The 20,232-nt window shown below is 47.4% G+C and overlaps 1 protein-coding gene across 8 annotated transcripts in view; it reads left to right on the top strand.

Annotated features, from left to right (window-relative positions):
* The first annotated feature begins 17,490 nt into the window (after positions 1 to 17,490).
* Positions 17,491 to 20,232, top strand: part of KMT2C (lysine methyltransferase 2C) — a 218,921-nt gene continuing 216,179 nt past the window's right edge. For 7 of the 8 annotated variants that reach the window (XM_069859274.1, XM_069859276.1, XM_069859273.1 and 4 more), the window contains exon 1: positions 17,895 to 18,096. In XM_069859274.1, the coding sequence (XP_069715375.1) occupies positions 17,900 to 18,096 (197 nt within the window). In that variant the 5' untranslated portion in view covers positions 17,895 to 17,899. Of the gene's footprint in view, positions 17,782 to 17,894; positions 18,097 to 20,232 lie in introns of those variants that run through there. The other variant, XM_069859268.1, reaches the window with a different exon arrangement.

Below are 20,232 nucleotides of genomic sequence, written 5' to 3'. Positions count from 1 at the left end.
TCATTTCAACACAGGGAAGATGATTTGGGTATATTTGAAAATAATTAGAGATAATACAGTGACAAACAAATTGGAAAATATTACAAAGAAAGAGAGGGAGCATGAAGAGAAAGCACAGCTACTCTTCACAGAAACCAACACAAGAAAGATGCAGACCCTTTCAACGTTCGCTTATCCTGGAGATGAATTCTTAATTTTCCTTTCCAAGCTGTTTAGAAGTTCCTAAGGTGGAAGAATATACCTCTTGTAAGACACAGATTTTCCACAGTGCTTTAATATAAAGATAAAAAATAAAAGTCCACATATGCCCTTTGAAACACTCAGCAAAGTGATCAAAATTCAACAGTAGTTTCTTCTGTTTTCTACAGGAGAAGAAGTTTAGAAGCAATGTGGCAGTCTCATGGAAATTACAACATGGAAATTACTGCCAAATTCAAGGTCAAACATAATAACAGAATCAGTGCAGGATCAACTGAGCTTCTTTAGTTCAGTTTCAAATATTATTTACTTCAAAATATTCAAATTTTAGTTTATCCCACGCATCTATATTTGTGAAACATAACATCCCTATGCGTTCTGTTTACTCATGCAGAAATTGGGTCTCAGAGTTTTACACCTCTTGCAACGAAGACTTTGCCACAATTATCTGTAATTTTGTCACCTCCAGAATCGATAACACGATAATTTACAGCAAACAGAAAGGGACTTTTAGGACCACCAGTTTGTAGACTGCAGAGAATTTTTGACCAATTTACCCATATAACACTCGGGCTCCACTCACTGCTTTGCACCCATTCAGTTCTGGGTATAATTCATATTTTTTTGTAATATACTGCTAAGTCTTTGATAATTTTGAATTCCATTAAAATGTTGTGCCTCCTTGAAATCTGAGTTGTTACTGTTGAGAGCTTCGTTTTCCAAAGCCAAAAACACAGCATTTTTGGTCTGTGCCTCAAAACCCACACTTGGTACACTTTGAGCTCCTTAAGTCAACCCAACCATTTTCAATGTTATTGTATTTCAATATTTGCATTTGCTTGGTTGGTTTGCCCCTTTGTTGCTGGATTGGCAGGGGTGGGGTATTCCGGGTTTCTTGCTGGACCTTTCTGAATGCTAGATCACCTTTTGACACGGGAGGTCAGAACGTTCCTGGTTTTACAGGTGTTCCGTACAGACGTGCCAAGGAACTAAGGAGTGCTGCAAAACTTCTCTGTGTTAGCACAAGCAAGTAGTATGAGCCCTCCAACATCAAGAAATGGGGTTAAGCATCAGTATGATCCCCTCCAGCACAATCAGACTGGGGCTGAATCCTGAGACATTGCATAACAGAGTAAATAAGAAATTGTGCATGTCTGAAAAGAGAATTATCACTGTTGGTGTACTGACTTCTATGCTTCCTGGGAAAATAAAACATATTGCAGTACTTTATTCAGGCACTTTTTTCAAGCCTCAATTGCCAGCTCCAAATGTTCAAGAACTACAGTTTGACCCTCAAAATCACAAGCCTGTCTGTAAAACGGTAAATGTGGAGCTCTTACTTCGCTTTCTGTTTTTTGAGCCATTAGTGTGCACCTAGGTCACATTTGTGAGCTTTATACTCTAACCATTAAGACCAGAAACATACTTTAAATTAAAGAAAGTGGAAAGCTGAGTTTCTAACCTCGTTACACAACTCCAGTAGCTGAAGTGTAAGTGAAACATCAAACATCACAAGACTTGTGATAAAATCATGAGTGCTGACAACATCAATTTAAAGTAGGAGGTGGGAGAGCAGGGGAAACTCAGGGCAAATGGTTTTACTTTTTATCTTAATGTTTTTACAGGCTGCCTGCTTTTATCTTTAATCAGAAGTTTTCAGTGGCGGTTCCTTCTTCGTGTATCTGTGCATGACATTAAAAGGTCACTTCTGCATTAATACCTGATGCCATTTGCTAACTGCATCTTTCTGAGACAACATAAAAAGGTAGGTGTACTGACAAGACACGTGGCGCTAATATCACAGCAAAGATGTATTAGGGGCGTGCAGGTCATAAGTGCATGGCTGAAATGGTATTGAGAGGGATTCCAGTCCACTATTGTGTGTGAAGAATATATGATGTTTCTCACGGCTATGGTATTTATTGCCTGAGAGAAGATTGTATTGAGAATTTACCAGTAAAGCTCTAAATTCTTTGTAAAATGACTTGTTATATTGTATTGTTTGTTTTATCTTTTATGCCTTAAAACTATCTCAATGAAGAATAACTTGGAAACTTAAAAATCTACACACAGTTAAACATTTCACTAGAATAAATAAGCTGTAATTAAGCTAAGTAATTAGCAGATCACAATGCTTATAGATCAACAGACTGGCCAGGTCAAGAATTCAGGTCAGTCTTAAGTAATGCCAAAGTGGCAGCAGTGACAAAGTGGCAGCAGTAACAAAGTGGCCAGCTGTCCCTCCACCATTAGAGTTAGTTTCCAAACTGTGCTTTTGTTGTTTGAAATCACAGAATCATTAAGTTTGGAAAAGACCTCTAAGATCACCCAGTCCAGTCATCAGCCCAACACTGCCACACCTGCTAAACCATGTTTACGTGTTTTTTGAACACTCCCAGAAAAGGAGACTCCATGACTTCCCTGGGCAGGTTGTTGCATAAAAATCCTAAGCTAGAGGGAACTGTGTGCTCATCAGTCCATTCAAGCACACACAAAGGGTTGCTGTTGGTATGTTTCTTGGTCACCTCCCTGTTCTCTTTCATCTGATCCATCACTGATCTGAAAATGCCAGGACGTCACAGCGGCCAGTTAGGAGGCAGCTCCAGCACAATGAGTACCCTGCTCTATCATGATAATCCTGTGATTTAAAGTAGGAGTTAAGCCTGGTTGCTTCAGCTGCTTTGCACAGCTCCTGCTGTACAAGCAGAGTGCCCAACCGAATTTCATGGTGACAAGTCAAAGATTTTTAAATGATGTAATGCTGATACTATATATCTCCCGCTCATTAAACAGGCTTCAGTCCCATCTGGATGCGACCAAGTTCTTTAGTTTATGTTCAGGCCTACAAGAAAGCTGGAGAGGGACTATTCATAAAGGCTTGTGGTGACAGGATGAGGGGGAACAGGCATAAGCTGGAGAAGGGCAGATTTAGATTAGACATTAGGAAGAATTTCTTCACCATGAGAGTGGTGAGACACTGGAACAGGTTAGCAAGGGAAGTTTTGGATGCTCCATCCCTGGAGGTGTTCAAGGCCAGGTTGGATGGGCCTTGGGTAACCTGATCTAGTGGGATGACCCTGCCCATGGCAGGGGAGTTGGAACTAGATGATCTTTAAGGTCCCTTCCAACCCTCACTATTCTATGATTCTATGATTCTATGATTCTATGATAATTGGAGGGACAGACACAACCCCTGTGTGAAACAAGGAGGTGCTGAGGGTCTGCAACTTTGCCCTTGTCCCAGCAGAAGTGATTCAGCCCAGCACTCTCCCAGCAGGAACAGACCCATTTCTCATGCTGCATCACTGAGCCTGGGCTCCACGCTCCATGTGAAGGCAACAGGGCTGCCCAGGCCCACCGCAAGCTGCATTTTTGTCCACCTTTTCACCCCCAGTACTGGCATTGCCCACAGGAAGCTGTGTCTCTGCACTCTGAACTAGGATTGTCAGTAGGACAGGAGATGAAGGCTGAGGTTAATGTCAGGGTGGATCTCCCTTGAATCCTCCTGGAATCAAAAGTGTATCTTGAACAAGGACTTTTCCCAAAGGAAGGATGTAAAGCCAGAGTTCTGTAAATAAATCAGAATATCATAATTATCTCCCCAGAAATGTTAAAACTCAGGAATTTTAAGGCAGGTATATATGAACGATCTTGCAGCACAGAAATAAAGAATTCAGAAATCCAAATAACCTTAAGTTTGCTCTGACGTGATACGTAACAAGCATGACAGAATTTTACAGTTCATAGTCTGCATTTAGTAGAAAACCAATTTTTAAAGATAGATTAGTTTAAAAATATGTTTCAGTACATTTTTGTTCCACATATTGCTGCAGGAACAGGGTCTGACCTTTTCATTCTCATGCAGACGATTTTGCATCCAGTCTAATTTGGCAGATTCCATCTTTCTATAAGACTCTACTACAGAGGTCAAAGAAGGAAATGCATTGTCATCTCTGCCTGCTTTCTTGGGGGAGCACTGAGGTTAGACCTCTGGATTTAAAATCTTGCCACAGAGACAGAAAACAAGATTGGCTAACCGCAATGACTTGACTCAAAGAACCAGCGACACTGATGTAACGTAGGCATTCCTGAAAATTTAAAGTCAGAGCTCTGCCCAATTTTTAAAATAAATAGCAGTCTAAATATCTACGGCAATACAACTCAGAATTCTACTTCATAGAATCACAGAATCATAAAATCATAGAATGGTTTGGGTTGGAAGGGACCTTAAAAGTCATGCCAATGTGCCTGCCATGGCACTGGATCAGGTTGCTCAAAGCCTCATCCAGCCTGGCCTTGAACACCTCCAGGGATGGGGCAGCCACAACTTTTCTGGGCAACCTGGGCCAGTGTCTCATCACCTTCACAGCAAAAAATGTATTCTTATATCTAATCTAAATCTCCTCTCTTTCAGCTTAAAATCATTCCCCCTCATCCTGTCCCTGTTCTCCCTAACAAAAAACCTCCCCCCACCTCTCCTATAGGCCCCATTTCAGCACTGGAAGGCTGCTATAAAGTCTCCCCAGAGCCTTCTCTTCTCCAGGCTGAACAACTCCAACTCTCTCAGCTTGTCCTCATAGGGGAGGTGCTCCAGCCCTCTGATCATCTTCATGGCCTCCTCTGGACTCACTATAACAGATCTATGTCCTTGCCATACTGAGGGCTCCAGAACTGAACGCATGACTCCAGGTGGGGTCTCACCAGACCATGGGGGCAGAATCCCATCCCTCAAACTGCTATCCACACTTCTTTTGATGCAGCCTACATAATTTTGATCTCAGCCAACATCAACCCTGCTTCTTTTCAGACAAGCTAAATCACACCAGTAAATCAGCAACGTTAGATCAGTCAAACCATCTGAATGCAGAAGCTGAGGGAACAGACCAAATTTGCACTGTGTATACTGAGATAAAAGAAAACTGCTCATAAAGTTAAATCTTCAGTAAACGTGAATGTAAAAGTACACAGGGAAAAGTAAGACTACAGTCTAAAACTTCTGAGAAGTGTTTGTTTAAATGTACAGTGAAGTGGGAAATGGACTGGGGCTTCTCTGGACCTCAGAGGCTGCAGATTACGCAGCCAGAGCTTTAAAGGAGCTAAGTCAGGCTTACTACGAACAGAGCAATAGAGCCACAGAGAACCAGTGCTAACCACCCAGGAGCGTACCCAGCTTGATGAATTCCATAGCTGACACTGCTGGAACGACACTGTTGGAGGCACATGAGGTAACTTGTTCAAATCATCTGCATAAACTAGGCCACTGCAGCACAGGCGCTCCTGGGACTCAGCTCACCACCCCTATGGATTTCACTGCAGTGGCTGAAGATGCGACATCCCTGCCTTTCTAGTGGAGGAACCCCTTCTGCAGAGATGGCAGATGCAAATGTGTGTGGGTTGCTGAGTCACTGATGTGGCTATTAAACTTCCCTGTTAGTTTAAACTGATTTATGTCACAGATACCAGACTGGGAGCTGCCGAGCTTCAGCAGCAGTATGAGTTTGCTTCTGTAGATCATACTGTTTCAGTGAAAACTGGGTAATGGACTCTCCAGTAGACAAGGAACTGGTATCCCTGGGAATGCTACCCACATGACAGAGTCCTCTATCAAACTCTGTGAGACTCTAGAGGTTTAGACACTGTTTTCATCAAGGCCAAGGACCTCTTGTCTTACATCAGCCACATCTCTTCCACATAGACCCCCATATTTGCAGCTCCCAAATCACACTAGGCATGGGGTTTGAATGCTCCAATACAGCCTTCTTCAAGCTTGCCACATCTGCAGGAACAGAACATCTCACTGCTTTGTTGGTACCCTGGAGTAACCTTTAATCAAACCAAACATCAGAGAAACTATAATAAAAGAATACACACACATATAAACAGCACAACCCGATAAGATAACAAAGTTCTTCTACTGTAATGCAGATCAGCTTCAGGAGACCTGTCACTATTTCATCCAGTGAGTGAGCTGTGAGCTCTTCATGGCTAGGATTCACCAGCCCCTTACAGTGACTTTGATTGAGGACTACCCAGAGATGAAAAACTCCCCTTATGCAGAGCTCACAACAGATACCCCCCTGCTCTATTCCTATTAAGCAAGGGACAGCTGAACTTGTCTGTGGAAAGCAGCTGAAAAAGAAGGTAGAAAGGGATAAGAAGGACTCGAGATTACCCCTCCTTTCACTTGGGATTTGTTTGATTTCCTTTTACAATATGATACAGTAGAGGTCTAACTGCTCTATTAGATCAGTGAGTATTTCTTACTTGAAGAGCAGGATTAATATCTTCCCACAGCCATCCACAATGAAAAATGCTCCAGTTGCCAAAATAATTCTGTGCTGAATAGCAAAATCCACAGGTGGGGAGCAACTCTTAGTGAATTTGCTTTCTGGAGTGCTTAACAACTGCACATACTTAACATCAGCACCATTCTCTCAAACAAACTAGGGCATTTTGTCTGCGGTGCCCTCCTGCCTGTTGGCCAAAGTGATCAGAATCCCGACTGCAGTCCCTAAAGGCTGGATCCACACTACCAACTGGTGGGTTGATGCTTGCCAAGACATTTTTGGAGGCATTATAAAAATCCCTCTTAGAGAAGGGAATTATATGTGGTACTTAGGCAAAACAGGCATTCCATTTATAAATATAATTACTTTTGCTATTCCATCACAAAATCTAATTTAGTAGTGAGGGATACAACAAAGAAAATTATTTATGTGTTGACACTTACAATATAAATAGAAAACAGATCTGGCTGAAACTAAATGAGAAATAAAAAAAAACCATGAGAAAATATGTAACTGAGATTACTAATTGGGCAGATAATTTCTGACAGCTCTGGAATTTTCTTTCCAACGGAAGTACAGTCCCATATTCTGTGTTATGCTTGCATTGTAATTACATCTGCACTTATTTAACAATAAATGCACAAGCTTACTTTGCATTTGGGGAGGTTGAGATTGGATATTAGAAAAAATTACTGTACTGAAAGAGTGGTGAAGTATTGGACAGGCTGCCCAGCGGAGTGGTGGAGTCACCACCCCTGGAAGTATTCAAAAAGCGTGTAGATGTGGCACTTCAGGACATGGTTTAGTAGGCATGGTGGTGTTGGGCTGATAGTTGGGCTGGATGATCTTAGAGGTCTTTTCCAACCTTAATGGTTCTATGATTTATTGGCAAATTCCCTTCTTTTGACTGATAACCTTGAACACTGCAAGGCAGCACTTTTCTGCAGCACAAAGTAGGGAACAGGATGTGGCTCACCCATAGTCCCTCTGCTTTAGGCGTGCTGCAGCACAGGTTAGGGAAGCAAGGTGTGCGTATGCCATTCACACTCACACACAGCAGCTGGATGCAATATTATCACCTAAGAAATGACCCTGACCTCATCACTCATATTCAAGCGTGCTGCTTTTACTTTGGCTGCTTGTGTGGGTATGGCCACTACTGCACGTCTTCTGCTTTAGATTTGTGAAAAATATTTTTATCCAGCATCTTCATTCTTAATATTAATGATTTATCACATATGGTGCACTATATTTTTATAATGCTGTAAGATACCATGGTGATTAACACCATATGAGAACGTAAATAGAAGGGAACAGGGTAACAGAAATGTCCTCCTAGCAGATATAAGGCTTTTGCTTGTTCTAAGGGGAAGTATTTCAGCTGCATGATTTTACTCTGTAGATAAGAATTGTAGGAGTTCCATAATAGAAGACTGTACTGTACTTGACAATGTTGTAGACAGAACAAGAAACCTTATGTTTAATTTCTCTCTAGACTTAATTAGGATTTTCAGATCAATCACATAAGGAGAGATTGATTATTCTAGCTCTTTTGATCACACAGAATTATTACTTTGATTTAAGAAGGGAGGAGAGCAAAATGTAAGAACCACAAGTATACCCCTGTGTTTATATATGTACATATATTCCCCATATTTCTGGTGGGAAAAGATGTCAGCTTCAAATAGCCTTCAAATTTGTCCTGTCAATATTGCAATCCACACACAAAATCTACTTACTGAATCAATATGGTAGTGAGAAACTAATCACATTTTACTTACCCATCCATACATTGTGAATGCCTGGAGACACTGCAAGGCTGCTTCAAATGAATGCATTACTACTGGGCACACTGCAGGCTGCTCACGCGTGCCCACAGCCCTGCTTGTCAAACAGTTCTCTCTCACCCACCTGGATTAGGAGAGACCTTCTCTCCCGCATTACTGGATCCAGAACAAGGATTTTTCTGAAGTGAGGCAGGCCAGCAAAAAAAGGAGATTGTCTCTGGGCACTGTCATACACAAAGCAGGCAGCTTGCGGGCTGCTAGAAAAAGTCAGTGTGAAACCCACGTGGGGCTGAAGTTTTGGCTCCTGCTGGACTCCCATAGGAGAAAGGATGCCAAAGAGGTGGGTGCAGGCTGCTCATCCCCAGGTACCATTTGATCCTCCGGACCTAGGGCTGCTGGGAGTGCCAGGAGGGCTGTGGGGAGCATGGGGGGATGAGCACCAGCAGCTCCCCATGCATCTTTCCCCAGGGCAGCGCAGTAGAGGTTAAATAAAAAAAAAAAGCACTGGGGAAAAGGCCGTTTCTGCAAAACTGGTCACTAGGAAAGAAAGGCAGCCAGGCCCCTAGGGATGCTCTCGTTGCCTAAGGATGAAATGGGATTACGATGGTAATGTTTGCTGCACTGTAATTAAGGTGGTGTCAGGACTTTCATTAAAAAGTGTGTTTTTGTGGAGGGGCTACAGCTTAGACAAAATTTTTGCTTGAGGCTGAAATATAACATTGTTCTCAGCCAGAAAATATAGGCACAGCCTTTATTATATATGTAATTCAGAATCTCAGTATATTCTTGAGTGCAGAGGCTGTACTACTGTTTCCATATGAGTATGCAGCTAATTGGTTTAAAACATTTGTTAACAAAGACGTAGAGTACTGAGTTCTGGCTGGACCTCATGCAGGTGACATGTCCCCATTAATTGTTTGCAATTAACTTCAAAATCCAAAGGCCAAATCCTGTTTTTCTTACTCAGACATGCAGTTTTACTGAAATAAAGAGCTCCTAGTGTTAACCTGAGTACAACCCAAGGCACTTACCTCTCCCATGTCATGACTCCTTTAAAAGTGAGGCCACCCTAACTAGGGCAAAGATTATATCCTCAAAAAACTGGTTAAATATGACAAGTTTATTTCTACTAATAGCATCTAAATTCCTATTATTGCAGCACCCAAGATCTCATACAAGGAACCAGGACCCCTATGCACCAGCTGCTGTACAAAATGCAGCATAAAACCATAGTGCTACTCAAAAAAGTGTGTGATTGAATGCACACAAGCAAATCCTTTCCCCCTGTTTCTTGACCAAGGTTTGTATAATTTCTATTAAGTAATCAGAGTGTAATGCACCACTCCTGCAAACAGCAAACACCGCACAGACTTTTATTGAACTTTCTGCATGATAAAGTCCTAGCTTCATGCCAGTCTTTTGTCTTTCCCCAGAGGTGCACACAAAGCAGCAGATACTGCCCTGCGTCCTTGCTAGTGGCTATGGGGTTTTTCCTGACTTTCATGGATCTGCAGTGCAGCCAGCACTCACCACGCACTGGTTTCAGATATGACTTCAGCTCTACTCGAACTACTGTCATTCTACCTTTTTGGATAAAAAAATTCATGCAGCTAAGAATATGTCATAAAAGATCCTCTCTCTCCTGCTCACCACCACTTGTATGTCAAAACTAAAATGAAGGATATTAACGTTTATAAAATTACAGTTCCATAGAGTTGTAAATAAGACATGAATTGCAATGAATTAGGCAAGTCACAGGAATAGAATCGAAATCCATAAGCAACTTGTGGAAGCTTTATGCAACTTCACATGGATGCTAAGAAATCACCATGTAACACAGCACAGCTCACTGTTCCTTATAGGAATGAATTTTATACATAGGAGTTTAGGAAGAATTTAAGTATTTTTGTAAATGCCTGAACACAGAACAAACATTATTCAGGAGGTTGCCACCTTCAGTGAAACTATTTATGAATTTAGTTCCTTACCTGCCTAATTTAGCATCCCCAGGATCATGGCTTTGGTATGGAATGACTTAATGAACATCAGCACAGTGCATCAGCTACCACTTGTCCAAATAGCAAGATTCAAATGTAAACAAGCAATGCTCTTATTAAGTGCAAACATACAAAATAAGCATTCCTAATAGAAAAAGCTTCTCCACATAGGAAGCTGTTATTAATAATACTTCCAGAGTCAGGCAAGCGTAATTCCTCATGTGGGCAAACTCATTCCAATGCTACTACCTTTTTTTTTATTTCATTTAAATGAATTAAAGAAGTTAGAGTTGGTCTGAAAAAAACAGAAGATGCCAGAGTGAATGAGTCTGCATGAGGGTTATACTATAACCACTAGTTTTAAATTCACACTTTGGCATGCACAAAAAGAACTTTTTCTTATGAAGATAAAAGCCTCCACGTGTAATAACTCGATATATAGACAAGCCCTAGGGGCTTGCATCTTGAGCACTTAGCATTTTTGGCCCTGTCTTAATGGATAAAGAAGGTGTGTTTCTCAGTCGCATCAGCCCAGTCAAAGTAGCTTAATATGAAGAAAAGGCCTCAGGCTTTGGCAAGACCAAGGTGTAAAGGTGTGAGGTTAGCACACATTTCACAGTGTGGGCAAGGCTGCCTTTAACTCGTACTAAACTAATCAAGTTAAAGCAGGCAGGGGATGAGGAGCCTGGACTGCACTAACCCACGTTCGTACAAACACTCATCTAGTTTGTGTGGAGAGTAGCTGCTGTAGAATGTAAGTCAGGATATTTCACCTTGGGGAGCGGGTGAGAAAACAAGAACTAGAATGAAGTGGTTTTCATCAGACCGTGAAGTACACTGCCTCCAAAAAAAGCAGTAAGACGGATTTTAGGGGGACTGGACCCACACACTATCTGTCCATTGGTCCAAAGCATCTGATAACTGGGAATCTCCAGCTGTCTGGGAATGCTGCCGAGGATGAACAGCGAGGCTTATCCCTCACCATCTGCAGCAAGAAGCATCTCACCAAACTGCTGGGAAAGTCACCACCAATCAAGGGTACCTTGGACCCACCGTCCAGGCTTTGTGGTTGCCTAAAGTAAGACAGACCTACAAGACAACAAGTAAGCAAAACTGATAAGGGAAGAAATAGTTCAAGTTTAAAACTAGACTTCTACAATGCATTTGTTAGCCTATGACAATTAACATATGCTAACTATTTTTGTTGTCCAGCCAAGTTTAGAACAAATAAGCTCAGAATCACATATTTGTATGATGTAATCCTGATTTTGCCACTTGATCTAGGCTTTGTCTAGAAGTCTTTCAAATTATCTTGGGATTGTTTTTTTAATATTGGAAAAAAAAAACCCAAAATCCAGTTACTCAGCTGTTTCTGAACTACCTGGGTGACAATGAATGCAGATGTGAAAAAACACCACAGGCAGCTGATGCGGTTACTGCCCCCAACTGCCCACTACACCTTTTTCCTGCAGTTTGCTCTCTTGCAGCAAGGACAGCCAAAATGGATGTGCACCGGCACCAAAATCTTCCCAGATTTCAGAGCAGCATATTGAAGTAACCAGATGTTCACTATAGGCAGTTATCAATTTAGCACAGGTTAAAGGCAAAGTGGTTCAACATACTGAACATCTAAGATGTTAGCATGTTGCTGCTGTGTCTTAAAGTCTTTGTGGTAACCGTATCCTTAGCTACACCAAAAGAAGCATGACCAGCAGGTCGAGGGAGGCGATTCTGCCGCTCTACTCCGCTCTAGCGAGACCCCACCTGGAGCATTCTGTTCAGTTCTGGAGTCCTTAGCAGAGGAAAGGCATGGACCCGTTGGAGCAAGTCCAGAGGAGAGCCACAAAAACAACCACAGGGATGGAACACCTCTCTGTGAGGAAAGGCTGAGAGAACTGGGTTTTTTCAGTTTGGACAAGGGAAGGCTCTGGGAAGACTTTCTGGCAGACTTGCAGTACCTAAACAGGGCCTACAAGAAGGCTTAGGAAGGACTTTTCATGAGGTCATGTAGTGATAGGACAAGGGGGAATGGATTTAAACTGAAAAAAAAAGGTAGATTTAGATTAGATATAAAGAAGAATTTCACAGGAACACATAACTCACAAAGGCAGTTAAAAACTCCATCCCTGGAAGGGTTCAAGGTCAACCCCCACTGCAGGGGGTTGGACAAGGTGGCCTTTAAAGGTCTCTTCCAACCCAAACCATTCTATGATCCTGTGTTTCTATGAAGTTGGTGATCTTTTCTGCAATGGAAACATGTGCGAAGAGAACAAGAAAATAAACTTTTTATTTCATGCAGAGCAGTGAACAAATGTCATAAAAGAGAAAGTATCTGGATCCCATTCCTGATAGAATAATTTTCTCATGATTTCTGTTACATCCACCACTTTAGTTATAGAATCACAGAATCATAGAATAACCAGGTTGGAAGAGACCCACCGGATCATCGAGTCCAACCATTCCTATCAAACACTGAACCAGGCCCCTTAGCACCTTGTCCACCTGTGCAGCAGTATTTATATATCAGTTGCCGTTTTCCTTTAATTAATTCTGTAACAGGATAATTTCCCCTAACTACGTAAGGCAGCACCTTATCTTCAACTGGTTCTAATATTGTGCATGAAAATGTTGCTCTTTGTTATTAAGCACATTGAGACAACTTAAGATGTTTGGAAATTAAAATTATTAGCATGACTTTTTTAATCGGTACTGCAAGAGTCTCACATTTCAGAAACAATTCTAGAGGCACAGACATGTTTATTTTAAGGAAGGTTAGAATGCAAAAATCTAGTTTAAAGCTTTGAAGCTACCTGCACCTGAAAGTTAAAAAAAATCAGCTGTGTCAGTTCACCTGAGTTAGGTGACAATGAACTGGAAGGTCTCTTAGTATTCATTCACAGAATCACAGAATCACAGAATAACCAGGTTGGAAGAGACCCACCGGATCATTGAGTCCAACCGTTCCCATCAAACACTAAACCATATCCCTCAGCACCTCATCCACCCGTGCCTTAAACACCTCCAGGGAAGGTGACTCAACCACCTCCCTGGGCAGCCTGTTCCAGTGCCCAATGACCCTTTCTGTAAAGAATTTTTTCCTAACGTCTAGCCTAAACCTCCCCTGGCGGAGCTTGAGGCCATTCCCTCTTGTCCTGTCCCCTGTCACTTGGAAGAAGAGGCCAGCACCCTCCTCTCTACCACGTCCTTTCAGGTAGTTGTAGAGAGCAATGAGGTCTCCCCTCAGCCTCCTCTTCTCCAGGCTAAACAACCCCAGCTCTCTCAGCCGCTCCTCATAAGGCCTGTTCTCCAGCCCCTTCACCAGCTTTGTTGCATTCATTAAAGCACAGGACCTGCTTCATTTAATATTACATCTTTGTTATAAAAAGGTGTGTTTTCCACAGAGATAATTTCTAAGAGGTAGCTAGCATGGGCCAGGTATAAATATAAAAATGTTCCTGATGGAGCTGTTCCAACATCCTGAATCAACAAAGCTCTCCTGCCCTGGGTTTATGTGTGGCGACACAATTTCTCCTAGCTTGTGCCCCTGCCTTCACCGCGTGATAAAAAATGCTAGCAAATAGAGTTTCCTACAGCTCCATCTCTGCTTTGGGTTCCTGCTCACAAGTCTCTCTCAGTCCTACACAGCTCTTCACACCTTTGATTGCCACAGCAGTGGCCGCAGCAATTCTCAGAACAGGGCTGCCTAGCTTTGTTTGGACTTGTAATGAGGGAAGGCACAATCACGGAACTCATAGGTGTAAGTCCCTTAACTTGCTCTTGTCCTAGACCACACTACACCAAAGCTAACTTCATCCTTCCACCTCTCAGATTCTATTATGTATTGCGATAGCTATAGATAAGTATAGCTAATATAAAAACCAGTGGAGAATAAAGTTAAAATCACACCTTTGGTTTTGCGTAAGAGGCAAACCCCAAAGCTCAGCCACTTACAGGTGATCTAAAGGTATTCAAACAACATTTACATGGGAGGACCGGATGTGTGGACAGGTGAATCCAAGCGATTTCGCTGACTACATTTCTGCTGTGGGATGTAACAGTTATTCCCCGCGCACCTAGCAGTCGATCTGAGCCCACAGCCTGCTCACGTGTCTGAGCTCAAATCAATTTGCACACGCATAGTAGCTCTGACACATCCGAGGCTCCGCCGGGCTGTTGCGCATGCGCAGGGGAGCTGCACACGCACAGTCAGGGTTCCAGGAGATGGCCATTTTTTTTAGCAGGCCAGATGGCAACCTGGCAGCTCCAGCAGATGCCACACCAGCAATCCCACTGTGCAGAGGCTGTGGCCTTTTACTCCCCTCTCCCTCCTCTCCCTGCTTTTTTTTCTCTCTGCTCCACCCAAGTCTGGGCCTGTATAGCATTAAATGTTTTCAGTTCAATTACGCTAACTCTCCTGAGTTAATGAAATTCAAAGGCACTTTCTTCTGTGTAAGACAACATGTAATCATACGAAGCTCCCGTATCTGCAGTGGTATGAGCCGTAGAGCGATGTTGTTACTTGCAGATTTCACAATACAAACGTTTCGCTCAGGATATGCACTTTATTTTGGCAGAAATGAGTACATTTTCGGTATTAGGGCCAAGAAAGTCACAATCCAGCTCTTGTCTTTGATGGCTGAGAAAAAAGTATGGCTTTATATAACGACATATATGTTTGAATACATACAAGCATGTCTATATGGAGATAAATGCATCGCCTCTCTCTTTCAGATATGAAAATGTAACCGAGGACCAATTTAATTACCCACAAAGCTAGGAAATGAACTGATGAAGGCTTTTGGTTGCGAAATGGTTTCCAGGAAAAGCCGTATTTGCCAGAGCAGGCTGTTTTAATCTGGAGTTTCTGAAGCTGACAAGTGAAAATTTAGGGGAAAAAGAACAGCGTATAACCTGGATCGCTCTGTGTTTATTTTGATGTAACAAAAAATAAAAATAGTGATTAACATTAGCTTTTCCTTCTCTCCCTTGTACCTGTGGGCTACCCCAGGCCATTTTATCAACTGGGAATTCAAACACAGAACAGAAAACTGAACGATGAGGGAGGAACACTTTGCGCAGGGCTCTCAAGATGAACGTGTACATCCTTGGAATCTTGGAAGCATTGCTCCCCATGGCTTCTCCCAAGTCCCAAGTTCTCCAGCACACCTGATCTGAACACAAGTCACGTAGGCGTGTGGCAGGGCAGTGGGGTTCATTTATTTTCTGTCCATAGGACCCATGGCAGGTCTCGGCATCTGAGTGCTGAATTACTCCCTTGCAGCTCCGGGGAGCAGGAGGGAGGGAGAGAGGGGGAAGTTGGGAGGGAGAGACGGAGTGGAGGAAGGTAAGGAGGGAGGGATGGAGGGAGGGAGAGAGAAAGGGAGGGAGAGAGAAAGGGAGCGAGGGAGGGAGGGAGAAAGGGAGCGAGGGAGAGAGGGAGGGAGGGAGGGAGAAAGGGAGGGAGGGAGGAATGGAGAGAAAAAGGGAGGGAGGGAGGAATGGAGAGAGGGAGGGAGGGAGGGAGGGAGGGAGAAAGGGAGGGAGGGAGAGAGAAAGGGAGGGAGGGAGAGAGAAAGGGAGGGAGGGAGGGACAGGGGAAAGGAGAGAGGGACAGGGGAAAGGAGGGAGGGATGGAGGGAGGGAGAGAGAGATGAAGGGAGGGAGGGAGGGAGAAGCAGGGAGGCTCAGGCCCGGGCGAGGGGCCCCGCGGGGCTGCGGCGGCGGCAGGCAGCGAGGTAAAAGGAGGCAGGGAGGCCTCCCGAGGGGCTGCCCCCGGCTCCCCTCCGCTCCCCCTGGGGCAGGTTGCGGGAGCGAAGCCCGCGGCCCCGCTCCCTCGCCCCGCGGCCGGACTTTCCTCTGGCCGCGAAGCCGCGTCCCTCCCGCTCCCCTCCCCTCCGGAGCGGGAGTCCCTCCTGGCCTCCGGGACACGTTAAATCCCGTGTAATGAGGCTTAACCCCGCCCCGAGCCGCGGCGCAGCCGGGCGGGCAGGCGGCCAGCGGGCCCCCACCCGGGGGAGCCCCAACCCCCCCCCCCGCCCCGAGCGGCCGCAGCTGTTCCAGCCGGAGCTGCGGGAAAGCGGCCACGCTCCCCAGACTTTGTCTCCCTCGCACACGGCGCTGAACTCTGCTCCCTCCCTCCCTCCTCCCTTCCCCTCCCCCGGGGCGGCCGCGGCTCCCCCGCCGCTCCCCGCTCTCCCCCGCCCTCCCCGAGCCGCAGAGGCGCCGCGGGGGGAAGAGGGGGGATGCTCCCCGCCTCCGGGCCGCAGCCAGCCCAGCCCTGGGGCTCCCCCGGGCCGGGGAGCCCAGCCCCGCACCCGCTCGCATCCCGATGCGGCTTTTTATTTTGTTTCCGAGTCTTTTTAGGGAAAATAAATAAAAAAAAAAAAAAAAGAAGGGGGGAGAGGGTGGGGAGCCAACGGGTTGCCGGGGTGCGTGCGCGGAGCTGGGTGGGTGCGGGGCGGGTGCGCGAAGATCAGCGGGTGCGGGGCGGGTGCGCGAAGCGGAGCGAGTCAGAGCTGGGCGGGTGCGCGGAGCTGAGCGCCCCGTCCCGTCCCCCCCGGGGCTCCGCGGTTTCCCCGCAGCCGGCGGTAGCGCCGAGGTCGGTGTCGGAGCGCCGGGACGGGAGGGCCGGGCAGGCGCAGTGCGGGGCCGCGGCGGGGGGAGCCGGGTCTGTGTGTCGCACTGGAGGAGGGGAGAGGGGGGTGGGGGTGGGGTGGGGGTGTTACACACCAGGGCAGCGCCGGGATCCCTTCCCCACCCCGCGGGGACGGGGAGGGGGGGGAAGGGGAAGGGAGCCACCTCCTCCTCCTCCCTCTTCCTCCTCCCCTTTTTTCACCCTTCCTCCTCCTCCTTCTTTCCCCAAAGTTAAACTTCCTGCTCCCGGCCCGGTTGGGAAGGGGACGCGGAGCCCGGCCGGCCTGAGCCCCCGAAGCGCACGCACACACACACACACACACACACACACACACCAGCTGGAGCTGTCAAAACTTCCTCGGCTCGGGCCGGTCCCCCGGCGCCGCCGCCCGCTCCTCCTCCGCCCCCGGGGGCTCCGCGCGGGGGGAGGGCGCAGGGACGCTCTACAATGAAGCGGCGGCCGCCGCAGCCGGGCAGCGCAGGAGCCGCCGCCAGCTCCCGGGGCCTCTGAGAGGGGAGGAGGAGGAGGAGAAGGAGGAGGAGGAGGAGGTGGTGGTGGTGGTGGTGGTGGTGGTGGTGGTGGAAGGGAGGAGGGGGGGAAGAGCCCAGCGGCGGGATCGGCCGCCTCTCTCTCGCTCTCTTTCACCTCGCCCGCCACCTCCCCCAGCCCCGACAGACCCCGCCGAGCTCGGGGAGGGGGTGTTATTGTGTTTGAGACCCTTCCTTTCTCTGCGCTCTCTCTCTCTCTCTCTCTGTCTCTCTCTCTTCGCCCCCCGCTGCCCTCCTCCTCCTGCTCTCCCCATGCTGCTCCCCCTGCTACCTGTGCTGGTCGGCGGCGGCTGAGGCCAGCGATGCGAGGCGGAGGTGGAGGAGGCGGAGGTGAGAAGGAGAGGAGCCGCAGGAGGAGCATCGGGATCCCCATCACCATCCTCATCTTCACCCTCATCATCACCCTCATCATCATCATCCATGTGTCTCTCTCGTCCTGCTGACTAGGATGTCAACGGAGGACAAGAGTCTGGCGGTGGCGGTGCTGGAGCCGCCTCAGCAGCCGCAGCAGCAGCAGCCGCAGCAGCAGCAGCAGCCCCCCGAGCCTGGAGCTCCCCCCCCAGCAGCAGCAGCAGCCACAGACAAAAGACCTAGGGGCCGGCCTCGCAAAGATGGCGCTTCCCCTTTCCAGAGAGCCAGAAAGAAGTAAGTTCAAGCGTTTGTGTGTGCGAGGCAGAGAGGGGCAGGGGCCGGCGCCGGCAGAGCTGTCAGCGGAGGCTCGGGGCCCGTCGCCCCCTCCCTCCTGCCCAATGCCATTTTGAGAAGGGCCCCTTCTTTCTTCTTCTCCTCCTCTCCCCTTTGCACTTTCCCCTCCTCCTCCTCCTCTTTTTTCACCTTTGTCTTCCTCCGCCTGCTCTCCCTTTCCCACTTTTCTTTTTCACCGTCCCTATTCCTTTCTTCTCCTCCTTCTTCAGAGTTTCTCTTTAGCTCTTCCCCCTTCGCCCTTCCTCCTTTTTTTTTTCTGTTTTTTTTTTTTTTTTTTTTTTTTCCATTTGCACCTTCCCCCTTCTCCTTTTCGCTTCTCTTCCCCGGGACGCCCGGCTGCTCCCTGTGCCTGACGGCAGCTCCTGGTCGCCTTCCCTTTCCTCTCTTTGGGAAAGACGAGCCGGTTGTCACCCCAGGGGTGGGGGGGCGGCTGGGGGCTGGCAAGGAGGGACGCCCTCATCCCTCTCTGTCCCTTTCCCAAACGCGGAGGCGAGCGAGAGAGAAGTTGGGGCGAGAGTTTCTCCTCGCCGAGCGCTGCGCTGGGGCAGCTGTCAGGCGGCCGCCGCTCTCGGGACGGCGGTGAAGCACAACAACCAGGATGGAGGGGGGAAAGGTGTACCCCCCCCCCTCCTGCTCCTCCTCCTCCACCTCCTCCTCCTCGGCTCTGCCGGGTTTCCCTTCACCGAGGCCTCTTCCCCGCCGGGGGCGCGGGCGTTCGCCAGCCCCGCCGCTCCCCGGCCAAGCCCGGCGGCGCCTCCCGGCCGCCTCCCTCTGCTCGGGGACCCCCGCGTCCCCCCGTGGGGCGCACACGCCGCTCTCCCTGGGGTGGGGTGGGGGATGCTCCCCCTCCGCCGCCCCCCGAGGGATCCTCAGCCCCGCCGCTCTCCCCCAGGGATGCTCCCGGGGTGTCGCGGTAAAGCCGGGCCGGCGCGTTGCGAGGAGAAGCGTTGTAACGATGGTCAGAGCCTGCTTGGAGCCTCGGAGTTTGTTCCCCTTTGTTTTGAAGGGACGCGCTCGGTTTGACACCCGCCCGGCTCTTTAAAGCGGGTGCGGGGCTCCCCGCTCACCCCGGAGCCTCCCGAGGCCGCAGGGAGCTGCCAGCCTGGACCCGAGTGCACGGGGCCGCTGTGCTTCCCGCTACCATTGTTCCACGCTACAAACACCTCACGTAAATATCCTTAGTTTGGGATACGTGGGGTTTGTTATTGTTGTCGTTGAAAGTTTCCTTTCAAAGATCGTAGCGTTCCTGCCTCTGGTTTTGGCGAAGAGGCATTGTTTGCGGCTCCCTCCTCTTAATTATCTCACGAATTCACTTGATACGGGTTGTGCAGGAAGAACGTGGGTCTGTCAGAGTGCAGAGGAGGCCCCAGAGGTGGTCAGAGGGCTGGAGCAGCTCCCGTGCGAGGACAGGCCGGGAAAGTTGGGCTTGTTCAGCCTGGAGAAGAGAAGGCTCCGAGGAGACCTTGGAGCAGCCTCCAGCCCTGAAAGGGGCTCCAGGAAAGCTGGGGAGGGGCTTCTGTATCAGGGAGTGCAGGGATAGGATGAGGGGTAACGGTTTTAAGCTGAAAGAGGGGAGATTTAGATCAGATATTGGGAAGACATTTTTTACTGTGGTGAGACGCTGGCACAGGTTGCCTAGAGAAGTCATGGATGCCTCCTCCCTGGAGGAGTTCAAGATCAGGCTGGATGAGGCTTTGAGCAACCTGATCCAGTGGGAGGTGTCCCTGCCCATGGCAGGGGATTGGAACTGGATGATCTTTAAGATCCCTTCCAACCCGAACCATACTTTAATTCTATGAAATAGAATATTTCATATATTCATATAGTGATAGCTGAAAGCAGCTTGCAAACACATACACATAGTACTGTCCTTGGCTTCATCTGCTTTACTCTTACTTTGACATCCTTTGATTTTCTTTCTGCATATGGAATCCAAAGCTTATATAGGAAACCTTTGAGTATTTTATTTTTTAGAAGAAGTTGTAAGACTAATGCAAGTACAACTGAAATGTACCTCATCTGCACAAAAAGAGAAATAGTATTATTTGCAGATTGGCATATCCTGTAGGCCAGCCT

This window comes from Phaenicophaeus curvirostris, chromosome 6 (genome assembly GCF_032191515.1).
Source record: "Phaenicophaeus curvirostris isolate KB17595 chromosome 6, BPBGC_Pcur_1.0, whole genome shotgun sequence".
NCBI classification, from domain to species: Eukaryota; Metazoa; Chordata; class Aves; order Cuculiformes; family Cuculidae; genus Phaenicophaeus; species Phaenicophaeus curvirostris.
Note: the sequence above shows the minus strand (reverse complement) of the source record. Positions and strands in the feature narration are given on the sequence as shown.